At 44.8% G+C, this 15,242-nt stretch overlaps 1 protein-coding gene across 8 annotated transcripts in view; it reads left to right on the forward strand.

Moving 5' to 3' along the window:
- The window catches only part of AFF1 (ALF transcription elongation factor 1), a 105,807-nt gene that overhangs the window by 1,131 nt on the left and 89,434 nt on the right, over positions 1–15,242 (forward strand). For 3 of the 8 annotated variants that reach the window (XM_071753609.1, XM_071753607.1, XM_071753614.1), the window contains exon 1: positions 3,091–3,359. The exons of 4 other annotated variants lie outside the window; for them this stretch is intronic. Coding sequence is in view for 3 of the 4 variants with exons in the window: in XM_071753607.1 (XP_071609708.1) it covers positions 3,343–3,359 (17 nt within the window). In the remaining variant the exon portion in view is untranslated. Of the gene's footprint in view, positions 1–3,089; positions 3,360–15,242 lie in introns of those variants that run through there. One more of the 8 variants, XM_071753611.1, reaches the window with a different exon arrangement.

Consider the following 15,242-nt stretch of genomic DNA (forward strand, 5'->3'; position numbering starts at 1 on the left):
GAAGGGTACATTGTGTTCTGTGTATAGATGTTATCTCCTTTCAGCTGGAATAAAACCCAGGATATTTAATACCCTTTACAGTGTGGTTTCTGACAGTTCCAGTGCCAAAGCCAACAAGGACTATAAACTTCTTTCTGTTGTTTTAAACTATCAGTGAAAGTTCCTACTGGCTGGTTATGGTACATTTTGAGGCATTCAGAGTGATAAGTGAATAATGCTAGATCATGGAAATTGCTCCTGATGGTTTCCAAGAGCTAGGAGGATCCCTCCTCATTCCCAGGAGAAGGTGGTTTCATTTTAAAATATGTTTCCTTCAATTTAAATATTGAAGGACAAAGGGTTGTTTTCTTCTCTTTTCTCAGAAACATTTGACTCCTGACATCTGTGGAGCTATTTCTTTCATAACAGGATGGACCCAACTTATTTTGTTTTTAACAACAGATATCATTTTGATTATATTTTTCCCTGCCATTTTTTCAGTCTTGTACTGAGCTCAGTTTCTTTCCTTTGCCCTGCTGGTCCTCCAACTTCACTGTAGCTATTCTGTGTGAGTTAGACCCAGTGTAATCTAAGTTCTTTTCATGATTTGCCCAGTATGGGTGTGCTACTAGCAGTCAGCTTTGGTTCTGGATAGTGTTAGGTTTAAGAAGGCGTTATAAAGCAAGCCTGTGGAGAAGTGTTTTGCTGACTCAGGCCAATATGAGTTGTGCTGCCTCAGCCTTCTTCTGCTTACAGAGCAGAGCTTAATCTACCTTGTTAAACTGGTTTTTGTGTGTGCTTGCTTACAGCTCATCTCTGGAGGCAGGATTTGGAGAGAAGATTAATCTATCTCCTTTCATCCAAATGTGTAGAGCCCTTGAAATCCTATTTTATAGTTGTAGCCTGTGCTTCACAGTAGCAATCTATGTGTTTGTTGTTTGCCTAGTTCCGTGGCTACTGATGGAGGGAGCCTTTGAGAGGTTTGTGTAGGCGTCAGGATTGCCAGAACATAACCAGCTCTCTTAAGAATTAACCCCTCTGCAGGCATACAGCCTCTGATTTTCTGTATAGGTAGTGAGGAGGATCAAAGAAGAAAGGTGCTGACATCTGGGGAGGCTCGTGGGGCTGAGAGGTCTGGAATTGTCCTGCCAGTCTGGGGCAGCAGAGCCTTTATGGGGTGTAGTCCCGGCCCTCAACCTGGTGCAGAAGTCCCCTTTGCAAATGAGAAAGCTACCTGCATCCCCTTCAGGCTGGGAATACCAATATCCATGTCACCCTTTTCACCTCCAAATGCTCAGGATTCATCAGTGGCAATAAATGGCAGTGGTAAGATGGATTTCTTGTCAACAGAGCTGGGAGAACACAATTAAATGATAGCAGTGACTCTTGAAGACTGAAAGTAGGGGTGGGTGGATGTCTGTTTAAAAAAACTGACACAGTGCAATGAGATGTTTTTAAAAGCTTGGTAAGGGCATGAATTTGACCTGTTTCTGGGTATAAACAAAAAACATGTTCTACTTTACAGCAAATACAATACTTTAGGGGAGCTTGCTAGCTAGGTGTTTAGTTTCATATATCTTGGTATGTATCCCTTCTTCGTTGTTATTCTGCTTGATTAATCGTTTCACAATACTGCAAGCTTTTGGAATGTGACCCCAAAACTTTTTTTAATGGATGTTGCTGATGCCTTTAAATAGTCCCTGATTCAGCTGTTCAGGTGTGGTTTTGGTTGTTGGATTGTTTTCTGAGAGTGCATTTTTTAGGGTTCTTGGTAGACATTGTCAGTCATCAGGGTGACACCTCAAATCCCCAGCCACTTATGAGCAGCTAAGACTGTGATTATCTGCTATAGCAGTGGTGTTATCTGCTTACTTTTTAGTCAGAGCCACTTGTTCTTTTATAGTTTTCTATTTGCAACATTTTATTTTTGAGCATGGGCAAGGAGCACCTTCTGATCATGTTTATATTTTTAAACTATGTACTTAAGCTTCTGCAGGCATATAATTTTATATAAATGGCCTTTTAAATTTTTAATTTATTATTTGACACATATACGGGGTATGAACTCTTATGGTATCTGCTGAACGCTTGCACACAAATCGTGCTTCAAAACAGAAAATTAGGAGCAACGTGCTACTGCTGCAGTGTTTTTGACTGATGAATGCTTGGCTAATTACTGGTTGAAAAGAGTTGTGGGAGTAGGTTTTTTTATGCTGTTCTAAGAAACACCCAGAGCCAAGGACAGGTATTGCTTGCCGAGTTCGGTTACAAACCGCGGTCGGGACCAAAGCCCAAAAGAAATTGCATAACGTTTTGGGTCTGGTTTCTTGTTTGTGTGTTTTGGTTTTTTGTTTGGTTTGGTTTTGGGTTTTTTCTTTTTTTCTTTTTTTTTTTCTTTTTTTTTTTTTTCTCTGGGTTTGGTTGGTTGGTTGGTTTGTTTTCCTTTTGTTTGGGGTTTTTTTTTGTTGGCTTTAAGTTTCTTAGCCTTCCATTTCAGGTGCAGGCACTTGCCAGTTTAACAGTATAATCAGTTTTTTATCCGCGCCACCTGTTTGGGTAAGTGGGACTCGCGTTTCCACTCTTACTTGTTTCGAAATTTTGGAAACTACGAGAACCGTTTCATTTCTCTGCGAAAACAAACAGAAAGCCCCAGGGTCCCTGCGATGTCGCAAGGCTACGCGGGCAGAACCCGCACCCACCCAACGCCCCGGCTCTCTGCCCCAGCACCTCGGCAGTACCGCGGGAGGCTGGGGCGGCGATGGGCGATGGGTTGGGGCAGCAGAGCCCCTGCGCTTCTCGGCCAATCCTGCGGGTCTCCGGGCCAGCCGGCACCCGGTGTCCATTTAAGGAGGTTGGGTCGTACCACAAAAACTCTGCTGAAGAGGGGTGTGGGCGCAGAGCTTGGGCACCTGGGGTGCGTTCCCCGCCACAGGAGCCGCTCACCACAAAGCCTTGGAGGCGTAAAAGATGCGCGGGCCCCGGCGGGTGCGAGGTGCCGGCAGCCCGTGGCTCCGCAACACGGCTGCGTGGTGTGACCTCCCCCGCGTCCCCCCTCCTCGTCGCAGAGCCCGGGGGCCGCCTCGCTCGGCTGCCGGCTGGGAACGCCGCCAGGCGGGGGAGGGCCCGGGTGCCCGGATGTGGGTCAGCATGAGCCGAACCCAACCCGGCGCCTGGCAGCCCGGCCGCAGGGAGCGGGGGCTCCGGCAGCCCGGGGCGCGGTGACACGAGGGAGAGCCGCATGCACGGGCAGCGGGCAGGGAGGCACCCGGCAAATGGAAAAGAAGATTTTAGCGGCGGGGTAGAGCCTGGACAGCTGGGCAGAGAGCTCATGGAGAGAGCGCGCTCGGCAGTGTAAACTTCAGGATGGCCGCCCAGTCGAGGTACGGCATCAGATAACTCGGGTCGCGCTTGGTAGGTTTCACCGAGGGCTTTGCGTAGGCCAGTGTTGGTAATGGTGCCCTTGCTCCTCTTCCGACGCAGCTGGCTTTTGATTTTTACACTGTTTCTCAGAAGGGTATCTGAAAACACGTCCCGGGTACATCTGGTCGGTCTTCTGTTCTCCGAGGTGTCCACTGCCTCCTCAGCATAAACTTTAGCAGGAAAAACAAAGTCTTGCCTAGTCTCTCCCTATCCAGCAAACGAATAGCTCTTTGAAACTCGTTTTCTTCTCCCTTGTGGTCTATTTTTTGTTTGACTGTGTTGTGTTTTCGTTGTGTTTTGTTTTTTTTTTTTTCTCCTCCATAAGCAGCCTGGCATAAACAGGTTTCGGTGATTGCTTCTAGCAGTATTTAAAGGACAGGTGATATATATTCGGTTGGATTGGAGAGCCGACTGTGTGGAATGGGAGCAGGTTGTGCCAGCTTTTCTGCACTTTCGCTGGATTGGAGTGTGGGTAGAAAATGGTTGTAGAGTATCAGAAGTATGAAAAAAAGCGATCCGAAGTAGTTGCTGTGAGGGAGCAAAATTCAAGAGAACGTACCCTTCTTGGTTAATTACTTTTCGATTAACTGTTTTTGTTAAGAAACTTCTTGACTGCTCTGTGAGGAGGAGGGAAGAGCATCCTGTCCAAATTAGGTTTCACCCTCAGCAAGGGGAATGCAGCTTTTCCTAAATCCCTTGATGAAGCAGTGTTATTTAAGGCACCTGTTAAATGCCTTTTAGCTTTTACTATGCTTCAGTGGGTATTTCAGAAACACCAAAGAGAGAAACTCCTCCATTTTGCTCCTCCTTTTGCTAAAGAAAATCCTGCATGTCAAACAGCTGCCCTGCTCCCCTTTCCTCCCGGCAGAGAAAACCAAACCAACCTTAAAATGGTGGCAAATCCTATACAGAAGTTTGGCACTCGCAGTCTGTTTTCCGAGTGGTGTTTTTCTGCAGGTTGCAAGCCAATAGCTGGCTTTAAGTAACAAACTGAAAGATGACAGAGCCCTGGGGTGGAAGGATAGGAAGATTGATTCCTTCATTAACAGCTGAAGTCTTCTCTCTCTCCAGCTGCCTGTTCTGTTTGCATTGGCCAGACTGGGAGCGCTCAGCAAGGTGGCAAAGGTTTATTTCCAGCCTTGTTTTTTTCCTTTGTATGATCAGTTACTTGCTTGATTTACTGGCCTGCATTAGCAGTGCTTTTGCAGGCTAAGAGAAGATACAGCACAAGTCTTAGCACTGCTGCATGGCCTTGAACCTTGGCTTGGCTGTGAGCCTAGGGACAGGACTTGATGTTCACACAGGCATTTTCTTGAGTGGCAGAAGAGCACATGGGAGCCAGGTCTCAGCAATAGTTCTCAGGCTCAGCAACCTGGTCAAGAAAGGGCAAAGCTGACACTGGGGTCAGCCAACCATATCCCTAACCTTTGAGGTAGATATCACAGCAAAGAAAAGTTTTATGCATCGAGTGCTTTGAACTGAAGGTGAGGAAAATGGAACAAGGGTCCATGAGGCTTAAGTGCCTCAGGGTAGGTGAAAGGACCATTTCCCCACATGAACTGTTTTGAGATGGACACGGAGAAAAGATGTGCACCTGCCATTCTGCAACCTCCCTTCTCCATTGTGTGTGTGTTGGCTTTTGCTTTTGTTAGAAGGCTGTGAGGCACTGAAGCTGTAAAACTCTAAGAGAATTTCAGAGAATGGGTAAGAAGGAGCCCCTTATTTTTGAACACCAGTAATAATGTCTCTGATTATTGCTCATTCAAAGACATGTAACGAAGTAGGGGTGGATATGAGCGGCAGAACTGAGTCTCTTGCAGGAGAGAGGATATGTTTGCAAGAAAGCCTGGTGGCTGTGGTATTTCTGCTTGGGTGGTTCATGTCAGCAAGGGTATCTGTCTGAGTCCCAGAGATATGTGCTTCATGGGTGTATAGACACTTTTATTCATCAGTGAAGGATGAATTAATATTCACAATAAGTAATTCCAAGTTACACTCTGTGGGACTGTGAGGCCAAAAGTATCCAGAATTTATTTGCTAAAACATGTCAGAGATTTACTCTGTTAGGTAGTTGGCAGAAGATGTGGGTGAGCTTTTTGTGTTCATTTCTCCTCTGTAAAAAATACAAACAATTTCTGCAACCTCAGTAAATTACTGGTGAGGGGGTACGATAGCACTGTAGCCTTTTGGGCATCACTCTGGGCACCCCTCCATCTGCTTTGGTTTGCTATTTCTCTCATGCTGTATGTTTCAGCTTGTGAAAGGGATGCAAAATTGGGGATGATGCTTATTTGGTAACAAGAAAATCCTGCATCCTTTATTCAGCTTCGGTGCTGTGGTACTCGGCAGCTGACAGAGCATTTGGGTTTCACTGTTTTGAAGGGCAGAAGAGTGAGGAAAACAAGGTGACAATACCTATGTGTTGCTGCTCTTCAGCATTTTAGAAACTGCAGTAATGATAACTGAGAATCTGATATGCTAACAGCTGCTGTAACATTTTTAAAACCAGTAGATCTTAAGGAACTATTACATGGTGTGCTGGATTTGGTTTTGTTTCAGCTGTTGGAGGACAATCAGCTTCTACCTATGGCTGCTGTAAACAGCTTGCACCTAGAGCTATTAAGTGAAGAAACTATCCTCCAGTTAGTGGTGTTTTCTACATAATGTAGACGTTCTTCTTTTAGTGGCTGTCTCCGTCCTAGGTTTGCAGCTGTAGCTATCCACTCACTTCTGGAATGCATGGGTGATCTGATGCCTGGAGTGTCCCTGGGTATCAGGGCTTGTGTCAGGTTTTTATGGTATGTTCAGGAACGTGAGTGCAGAGGCAGAATGAATCTGAATGAACACAAGCTTGCTTTCTTGTTAAATGTGGCGTGCTATGCATCATGTGCTGTTCAGCTGCCCTGAGATATAGGAGGACCCCTTGGAGGTCCTTGTCCCATAGGTGTGGGACAGCCTGGCACCTGTGCTCACTACCAGCTGCCACCAGTGATGCGTGAGGATATGGCTCCTAAACTGAGTGGCAGAGTCCATATCTCCTCTGCTTCCTTCTTCATTAAAGTGTGTCCTTTTTCACTGAAACGCATGTGCTGCCTGCAGCAATCACAAACTGAGGATCTGTAGATAAACAGCTGCTTTTTTGAGGATGTAGGCTGGTTGGGATCATTTCAAATTGGGGGATAAAATCTTTGTTGTGGATGCTAAGGATTTCCAGTAGACGTCTGTCATGCCCTTTGAAGTGGTCATGATTAGTATGATGACAGGTAGAGTGAATGCAATTTTCTAATCTTTTCATGTAGGTGAATTGAGTAGCACAGTCAGAGCACCATGAAATCAGAGTGCTGTGCTGTCATCCCTGATGGGCTCATCTTACTCTTTATCCCTTGTCAGCCCTGCAGGGGAGGGTGATGATGCACAGCAGCCTGAGAAGCCCTCAGTTTCCACCTTTTAAATTCATGTCGTACCAGCTAAACCCAGAAGAGTTTCGAAACCAGGCCATACCACTCATTTTATTAGAAAAAGAGAGTGACACTGTGCAGAAATCAAATGTGGCCATATCTGCATTTAAAAAATGGGAAATACAGCAAAGCAGTCTCTTCTAAAGGGAATAGTGCTGAGGCTTTTCCCTGAGGAGATGCATCTTGATTTTGTTGAGTGTCAGTTTTCCAGGCCAGATCTAAAGACATGTTTCATAACTTGTTTGTTTCGTGGGTACTCTTGATATAGGCAGATGCCAGTGTTGGTGGTGCTGCATTCCAGGCAGCTGATGTAGGTGAAGAAGGGCTGAAAAAATGTCTTGTTGAAATTTACTTGTCCATCGAAATCTAAAAAATTCTGTCAACTCCTGTTGGTTTGGCTCATGCACTACTACTAGTCCTGCCTGTAGAAATCCAACCCAGTATTCCTCAGCTCAAAATGCCTGCCTGATCCACAGCATGTATTGCTGACTTCTAGGGATTCTCAGTTCAGTTCCTTGTTGCCTGGACTTTCTGAGCCTGGAATCTATTGCTTTGGGGCAGCCTGAAGCTCCCCCACAGAGAAGGGATGCTCACACAGAAGTGGATTTTTCTGGTAGGTTTGTTTGTTGTTTGGTTTGGGTTTTTTTAGTTGGTGTGTAGTTTCTCTTTTTTTTTTTTTTTTTTTTTTTTTTTCAGTGCGGGTTCCAGTTGTAATAGGCCCTTGAAAGCCTTGAAATAACTATTATTGTGGTATATGAGAGCTGACAGAGGTGAATGTTTCCTTTTATTGTGTAATTTTGCTGAGTCTGAATCTCTGTTGTAGACAGAAGCATCTTCTTGCTGCATTGTATGAGAAACTTATTTTCTAGTTCAACTGCAAGATGCAGCAGGGCCAGCAGGAAACAAGCTTTTAATGATCTGCATAAATTCCCCTTGGTGCTTTCCTTCTGAGCATAGTTGTAGTGACTGATGGCTTTTAAATATTAAATAATTAAGATATTCTAGAAAAGCTGTCTCAGTGAAGTACATAGGAATACTACTGAGATGTTGTTAATGAAGCAGACTACAGTGAAGGGAAGTTCTCCACTGAGTGCAGGGTGTCTTCCTGGGAGCAGGCTCAGACACAGGGTAATCAGGAGAGCAAAGGATGGTTGACTGCCTGGCTTCGGAGCAGCATGACAGAGGAGTCAGAGATACCTGAGCATCAAACAAACAAACAAACAAACAAACAAAAAAAAAAAAAACCCAGGAGAAAAAGGCTTCAATACATGGAGATTTGTTTATTTATTTTCCCTGTGGTATGTTATAGTGAAAAAAGTACTGTGTTAGGTTTTGCAGTTTTAGCTGGTGCAGTTCACCTGTATCCATGATAAAAACAAGAAGGCAGGCAGGGCACTCTAGGGTGGAGCAACTGGCTGGGGCAGATACTGCTCCAAAATGCAGTGTTCTCATATGTGGATGAAGACAGAGCTGCCTCCTTCCAGCAGAATGCTCTTACGGGGTCAGAGCTACTGCATGTGCTATGAGCAGATTTTCCATAGACATACTTACAGACATATTTTGGAAAGAAAAGCTGTGTTGCAGCTTTACAGACTCAAGTTACTGTGAAAAGTGGATAGAGACAGAGTCCTTCCTGCCTGTCTCTCCTCTTGATGTGGTGATGGCTGCTTTGTGCAGAGCTAACCCCCTGCTCACTTGGACACTGCAGAGATGCAGAAATCATTGGATCGCCTTACCTTACTGAACAGATTTTAAAAAGTGCATTTCTTTTGCTGCCTTATTCTTGAAGGAGAAGGGAGGGGTGGCAGGCAGGGAGAGAAAGCATGTGTATTTGAGGGGATATTCTGCTAACACTAGTGCTGCTTTCAGCATTGACTAGCTGAGGTATCTAGGCAGTTGTGAGTAGACCACCTTCATCACTAGTCCCATATGCTTCATGCAGATGTTTGTCTTTTGGAGTAGTCTAGGCTTAGATATAGTTTCTTGTGTAGAGTTGTCATTTTTGGTTGTATTGAGTGTGACTTAGTTTTCCCTCAGTGCTGTCTTTGCAATGCTACCTGTCAGGTTAAGAAAAAATAACACCTTCACTTTAAGTTTTAGAGAAAGTTCAGCAAGCAAATTGTCGATGTTTAACCTCGGATATGGAAGTAAAACTCATTCTCAGAAGTGTAAAAAATGTGGGTTTAATTTTTGTCTTTATATTAAAAAAAAAATGGCAACAAAGAACAACAAACAACAAAAATGCCTCTGCCCTCAATACACCAAAATCTAAGCAGGAAGTATAGCAGAAGTCCTTTTAAAAAAGAAACAAAAGAACAAACTGCCAAGCATATGATGGTATTTTTTATTCTATACATTTTTTTGCTTAGAATACCATATACTCTGTAGTCTTCAAGCAGCAAATGATGTATGAACAGCTCCTTTATAGCACAGTAGTGATTAGCTGCTGGCATTTGTATGTGAGAGAGCATGAGAGCATGTGCCTGTTTCTTTATGCCTTTGCTAAAATAATGTGCCAACAGAAAGACAGCATAGGCTAGCTGTGCTGTGGAAGGTTTGCTTATTTCTTTTAAAGGCTCCTGTAGTATTGCCATTAGCTAGAGACCCCCAGCCCTGATGCCTGCTGTGTCTGTCTGTCACTTGAGCTTCAAGGCCTTGTTAACCATGAAAAGTTTTGTTGGCATAGCTAAAGGTACAGGCAACAAATACATTGCAGAGATAACTGTGCTGGCCTAAGTTTAGTGTAAATTCCATCATATGAGTGAATAATGCTGCTTTGTCTGGCATATATGGCTTCTTGGGGATGGGATGGTGGATGTAAGCTAAAGCTGTTCTGACCCACTGTCATCACTCCCTTCAGTGCTGAGACCCTGCAGAACCCTCATAACAACAGTCTGCTTTGTCCAGAAGTTAACTCTTACTTGGTGAAAGCAAACACCCATCTCTGTCCAGTGGGACCATGATTTTTCCCACAGTCCACCCATCTCTGTTCAGTTTTACTGGAATGTTACCCCCACCTTTCAATGCTGTTTTTAAAGTTACTTCTGGAACTGGAATTTCTGTACTTACCTCAGCATGTTGCTGAGCATTGTGCAGTGCTCTTGGCTGTTGCTGGGTCCTGTGGTGCACAGGCTGTGCAACTCTGCACAAACAGGAGGGGCCACAGCAGATTAAAGTGGATGGGTGAAATTGTCAGTCTGCAGAAAGGAGAAAATTAAAACTTGGCTCCCGGGCTGTTTTTTTCCATTATTAAAATATGTCAATCAATCTGGTTCCTAATGATTTGGAAACCATGCTTTCCAAGCAGGTTGAGTAAACTGCACAAGCTGACCTACAATAGATAGGTTTCTCTCCTTACACACCTCTTGCACATGTTTTTGGAGGGACAGACTGAATTTACTTGCAGGGAGCCTGTTGCTGTTTGCTTCTCTTAGTGTAGACAGCTGATGTAGTCTAGCACAGTGTTCCACAACCAGAACGTTGTTTCTGTAATTCTTAAGTAAATGAAAGCAGTTTGTAATTATAACATAATCTGATAATTGCAACCGAAACCTTCTCTGACTTTTTGTTTTGGCCAACTGTTTTGGTGTTTGTTGATATTGCTTTGCCATTTGAACAACTTACAAGGGAGTTTATAATGAAAATTTAGGTACTGTGCTATTTAAAAATGAAAAGCCCCAGAACAGAGAGGAAAAAAAAACACACAAAGAAATGCTTCCTTAGTGTCCTGTAATTCTTATAAAGCCAGATGTGACCCAAGTTAATTTTTTAATCAAATCAACTTTTTTTGGACATTTTGTCCTCTGGTCTGAACCTTGTGTCATTTTGTAGACAAGTGCAGTTGTTTCAGTGCTTACCCTAAGAGTTGGTATCTGTGCCTGTATTAATTATGAAGAGACATATGGAGAACGAAGATCTTGCACTCTGTACCATTTCCATTCAGCTCTGAGTGCTTATTCCTGTAGCTTTCTGGCTTGTCAGTAATCATTTGCTAGCCAAAACAGTAGGGGGAGGAAGAAAAAGTCCCATTCCAGTTACAGCAAAAGAAAAAACTCCAAAGCCCTATTTAAAAATATCCCCTCCCTTGAAAAATTCGTGTAGAAATGCTGTGTAAGAGAAGGTGCTGTAAAGAAAACTATTTTCTTTCAGTGTCACAACCTCATCTTTTGGTTTATTTTGGTTTTGGATAGATTTCTGCATTAGCCATACTTTCCTTTTTTTCCTATGGTCCATTGTTTTTTAGCTGTTAATTTGGTGAGCGAGGGGTGCCATAGGGCAGATGAAAAAGCGTGCAACATAAGGACAGAGGAAACGTTGGGAAGATTACTTATTTACTTGGCTGTTCCTTTTTGCATTGATTAAATATCAAGGTAATGGTTTCTTCTTTAAAAATTGCTTCCTTGGAAATGGGTCATCCTCTTCCCTCTCAGCCTAATGGTTGAAATACAAGATGATACTGATATAAGCTACATTCGCTTGATTGTAACAACTTTAAAGATTGTTATGTCCAATAATCCAAGCAAATAATGATTTAGTTTTGTTCAGTATTTCTTTTTGCTCCTTGAAGAATTCCCTGAGCATATAAGAACCAGAGTATGAAGGCTGAAAAAACAGTAGCAGTCACTGCAGTTAATATGATGCATTTAAAAGGTCTTTAAACCATGCAGGGTTTTTTGGGGTGGTGTTTTTGGGGTGTGTTTTTTTCTATGGTTGGTTGGTTTGGTTTGTGTTCTTTGTTTGTTGGTTGGTTTTTGTTATTGTTGGTTTTTTCATAGAAAATCCTTGAACTATTCTTTCTACCCTTTCCTCTTCTTTTCCCTATGAGTAAGTACAAATGAGAGTGAGGTGCAGGCACTGACTACATGCTATTATTAAAACTGTAGGATAGTTTGGGTTGGAAAGGGACCTTTAAAGGTTTTAGTTCAGCCCACCTGCAAGTAACAGGGACATCTTCAACTAGCTCAGGTTGCTCAGAATCCTGTCCAGCCTGACCTTGAATGTTTCCAGGGGTGAGGTATCTGCCACCCCTTTGGGAAATCTGTTCCAGTGTTTTGCTGCCCTCATTGTAAAAAAATCCTTCCTTATATCTAGTCTAAATCTACCTCCTTTTAGTTTAAAACCATTAAAACCATCCCTTGTCCTGTTGCAACAGATCCTGCTAATTTTTTTCCCCCTTCTTTCTTACAGGTCTCCTTTTAAGTACTTTAAGGCTGCAATAATGTCACCTTGGAGCCTTCTCCAGGTTAAACAATCCCAACTCTTGCATCCTGTCTTTCCAGGAGAGGTGCTCCAGCCCTCGGATCATCTTTTTGGCCCTCTTCTGGACCCACTCCAACATCTCTATGTCTTTCCTCTGCTAAGGACTCTAGAGCTGGATGCACTCTGCCAGATGGGATCTCTCTCACAAGAACAGAGTAGAGGGGCACAATCACCTCCCTTGACCTGCTGGCCACACTTCTCTTGATGCAGCTTAAGTTGGGCTTCTGTGATTGCACATTGCTGGTTTGTGTCCATTTTTTCATGCACCAGTACCCCTTAGTCCTTCCCTGCAGTGCTACTCTCAATCCTTTCATCCCCAGGCTGTATTGATCCCAGGGATTGCCCTGAGCTGGGTGCAAGACCTGGCACTTGGTGTTCACGTGGGCCAACTTCTTCAGCTGGTTCAGGTCGTGCTGGATGGCATCTCACCTTTCAGCTTGCCAGCTGCACCACTGGGGTCCTCTGCTGAATCTGTATCCCTCAAGTAACTCTCCCCCCCCCCCAGGGGACCTTGCAAAATAGGTAGGGTGCTCTGCAAAGGGAACTAAATCGTGGTGAAGATGATGGCTCATTGAACTTGGAGGTGCCACCGAAGCAAAGTCAGACCATGCCTAGCATCAAAACAACCTCAGTTAAGAAAGATGGGTCCTTGTCATAGGTGACTGTCTTCTAAAGGGAGCTATAGGTCCTACATGCAGGCCATACCCACTGCTTAGGGAAATCTGCTGCCTTTCTGGGGTCAGGATTAAAGATACACAGAGAAAACTCCCTACCCTAGTTCAGCCCTCTGACTACTACTCCTTAATGATTATTTCATGTAGGCAGTGATGAGTAGCAAAAAGATGTCCAAGGGCAGTGAAGAGCCCTGGGACATCTGGTTAAGGGGTCAGGAACACAAGTAGTGTCCTCCTCTATCCCACAGTTGCAGGGATTGATAAAGGGATAAACAGGAGGAGCCAGTAGGGTAATTCCTGGCCCTGAGACTGCTGTTATCAGAAGAACTTTGGTCTCTTTGACCAGAGGTTGATTTCCAGGACACCAGGCCTGCTGGCAGCAGATGGGGGGAGCCTGACTTGTATGGAAAGAAGAATCCTGGGACAAGAGTTAGGAGGGCTCATTGAAAGAGCTTGAAACTGGATTTGAAGGGGGATGGGGATGAAATTAGGCTGCAGCTGAGGGGACAAAAGGAGAGTTTATGACCTTTGGAAAAAGGGTCTATCCACTCACAACAGCTACAGAGGTGTTGTGAGACTATACAGGGAGAAAGTTAGAAGGCCCAAAGTCCAGCTAGAAACTAATCTGACTTCTGAGGTAAAAGAAAAGAAACATTCCTGCAAATACATTAATAGCGAAAGACAGACCATCCCCTATTAGATGCAGGAGGAAATGTCTTAATGAGGGTTGAGAAAAAGACTGAGGCGCTTAATGCCTTCTTTGCCTCAGCCCTTAGTAATGCAATCAGTTGTACTGAGGGAGTTCAGCCTTGGGCTAGGACACAGGGAGCAGAACAACTCCTGTGCAATCCAGGAGGAGATGATCAGTGATCTGCTGTACCACACAGATAAATGAAGTCCCTGGGGCTGGATGGAGTATACCCAGCGGTGCTGAGAGGGCTGGCAGGGGTGCTCACCAAGCCACTTCCCATTTTTCAGCTGCTGGGGAGGTACCAGAGGATGGGAAGTCAGTCAGTCAGCATGACACCAATGTAGAAGAAGGAATGGAAGGATGATCTGGGAAATTACAGGCTTGTCAGTTTGACTTCAGTGCAGGTGAAGCTGATGGAGCAGATCATCCTGAGTGCTATTCTCCCACATGTGGGAGAACCAGGGAATCAGGCCCAGTCAGCACGGCTTTATGAAAGGCAGGTCCTGTTTGACAAACCTGGTCTCCCTTTATCACAGGGTGTCCCGCTTATTGGATGAGGAAAAGGCTGTGGATGTTTATCTTTCCTTTAGCAAGGCACATGACACAGTTTCCCACAGCATTCTCTTAGAGAAATTGGCTGCTCATGGCTTGGGTGAGCATACACTTTGCTGGGTTAAAACCAGGTTGGATGGCAGGGCCCAAAGTGTTGTGGTCAGTGGAGTTAAATCCAGGTGGCAGCTGGTCACAAATGGTGTTCCACAGTGCTCAGTACTGTGCCACTCCTGTTCAATATCTTTATCAGTGATGTAGATGAGAGGATAGAGTGCACCCTTAGTAAATCTCTAGGCAGCACTAAGCTGGGTGGGAGTGTTGATCTGCCTGAGGGTAAGGAGGATCTCCAGAGGGATCTGGACAGGTTTGATGGATGGGCCAAGGCCAACTGCATGAGTTTCAAGAAAGCAAAATGTCAGGTACTGCATTTCAGCCACAACCCCCAGCAGTGATACAGGCCTGGGGAGGAGTGGCTGGAGAGCTGCCCAGCAGAAAGGGACCTGGGGGTGCTGACTGACAGCCAGCTGAACATGAGCCAGCAGTGTGCCCAGGTGGGCCAGTGGCATCCTGGGTTGTAGCAGTAATGGTGTGTCCAGCAGGAGCAGGGGGGGATCTTACCCCTGTACTCGGCACTGGGGAGGCCCCACCTCGAGTGCTGTGTGCAGTTTGGGCCCCTCACTACAGAAAGGACATTGAGCTACTGGAGTGTGTCCAAAGAAGGGCAACAAAGCTGATGAAGGGTTTGGAGCATGTGTCTTACAAGGAGTGGCTGAGGGAGGTGGGGTTGTTTAGCCTGGAGAAAAGGAGGCTGAGAGGAGGCTTTATTGCTTTCTACAACTGCCTCAGAGGAGGTTGTGAAGAGGTGGGGATCCATCTGTTCAATGAAGTTACAAGTGATAAGACAAGAGGTAATGGCCTCAAGGGGAGGTTTAGTTTGGATGTTAGGAAGAATTTCTTCACTGAAAGGGTTATCAAGCATTGGGAGAGGCTGCCCAGGGCAATGGTGGAGTCACTGTGCCTGGAGGTATTTAATACCATCCAGATAGATGATGTCTGTAGCTCTTCCCTTGTCCCCTGGTGGTAGCCACTCCATTACAGAAGGCCACTAGGTTGGTCAGGCAGGACTTGTCCTTAATGAACCATGCTCCCTGTCTCAAATCACCTCCCTATTGTCCATGTGCCTTGGCATAGCTTCTTGGAGGATCTGTT

Source organism: Heliangelus exortis, chromosome 10 (assembly GCF_036169615.1).
Source record: "Heliangelus exortis chromosome 10, bHelExo1.hap1, whole genome shotgun sequence".
NCBI lineage: Eukaryota > Metazoa > Chordata > Aves > Apodiformes > Trochilidae > Heliangelus > Heliangelus exortis.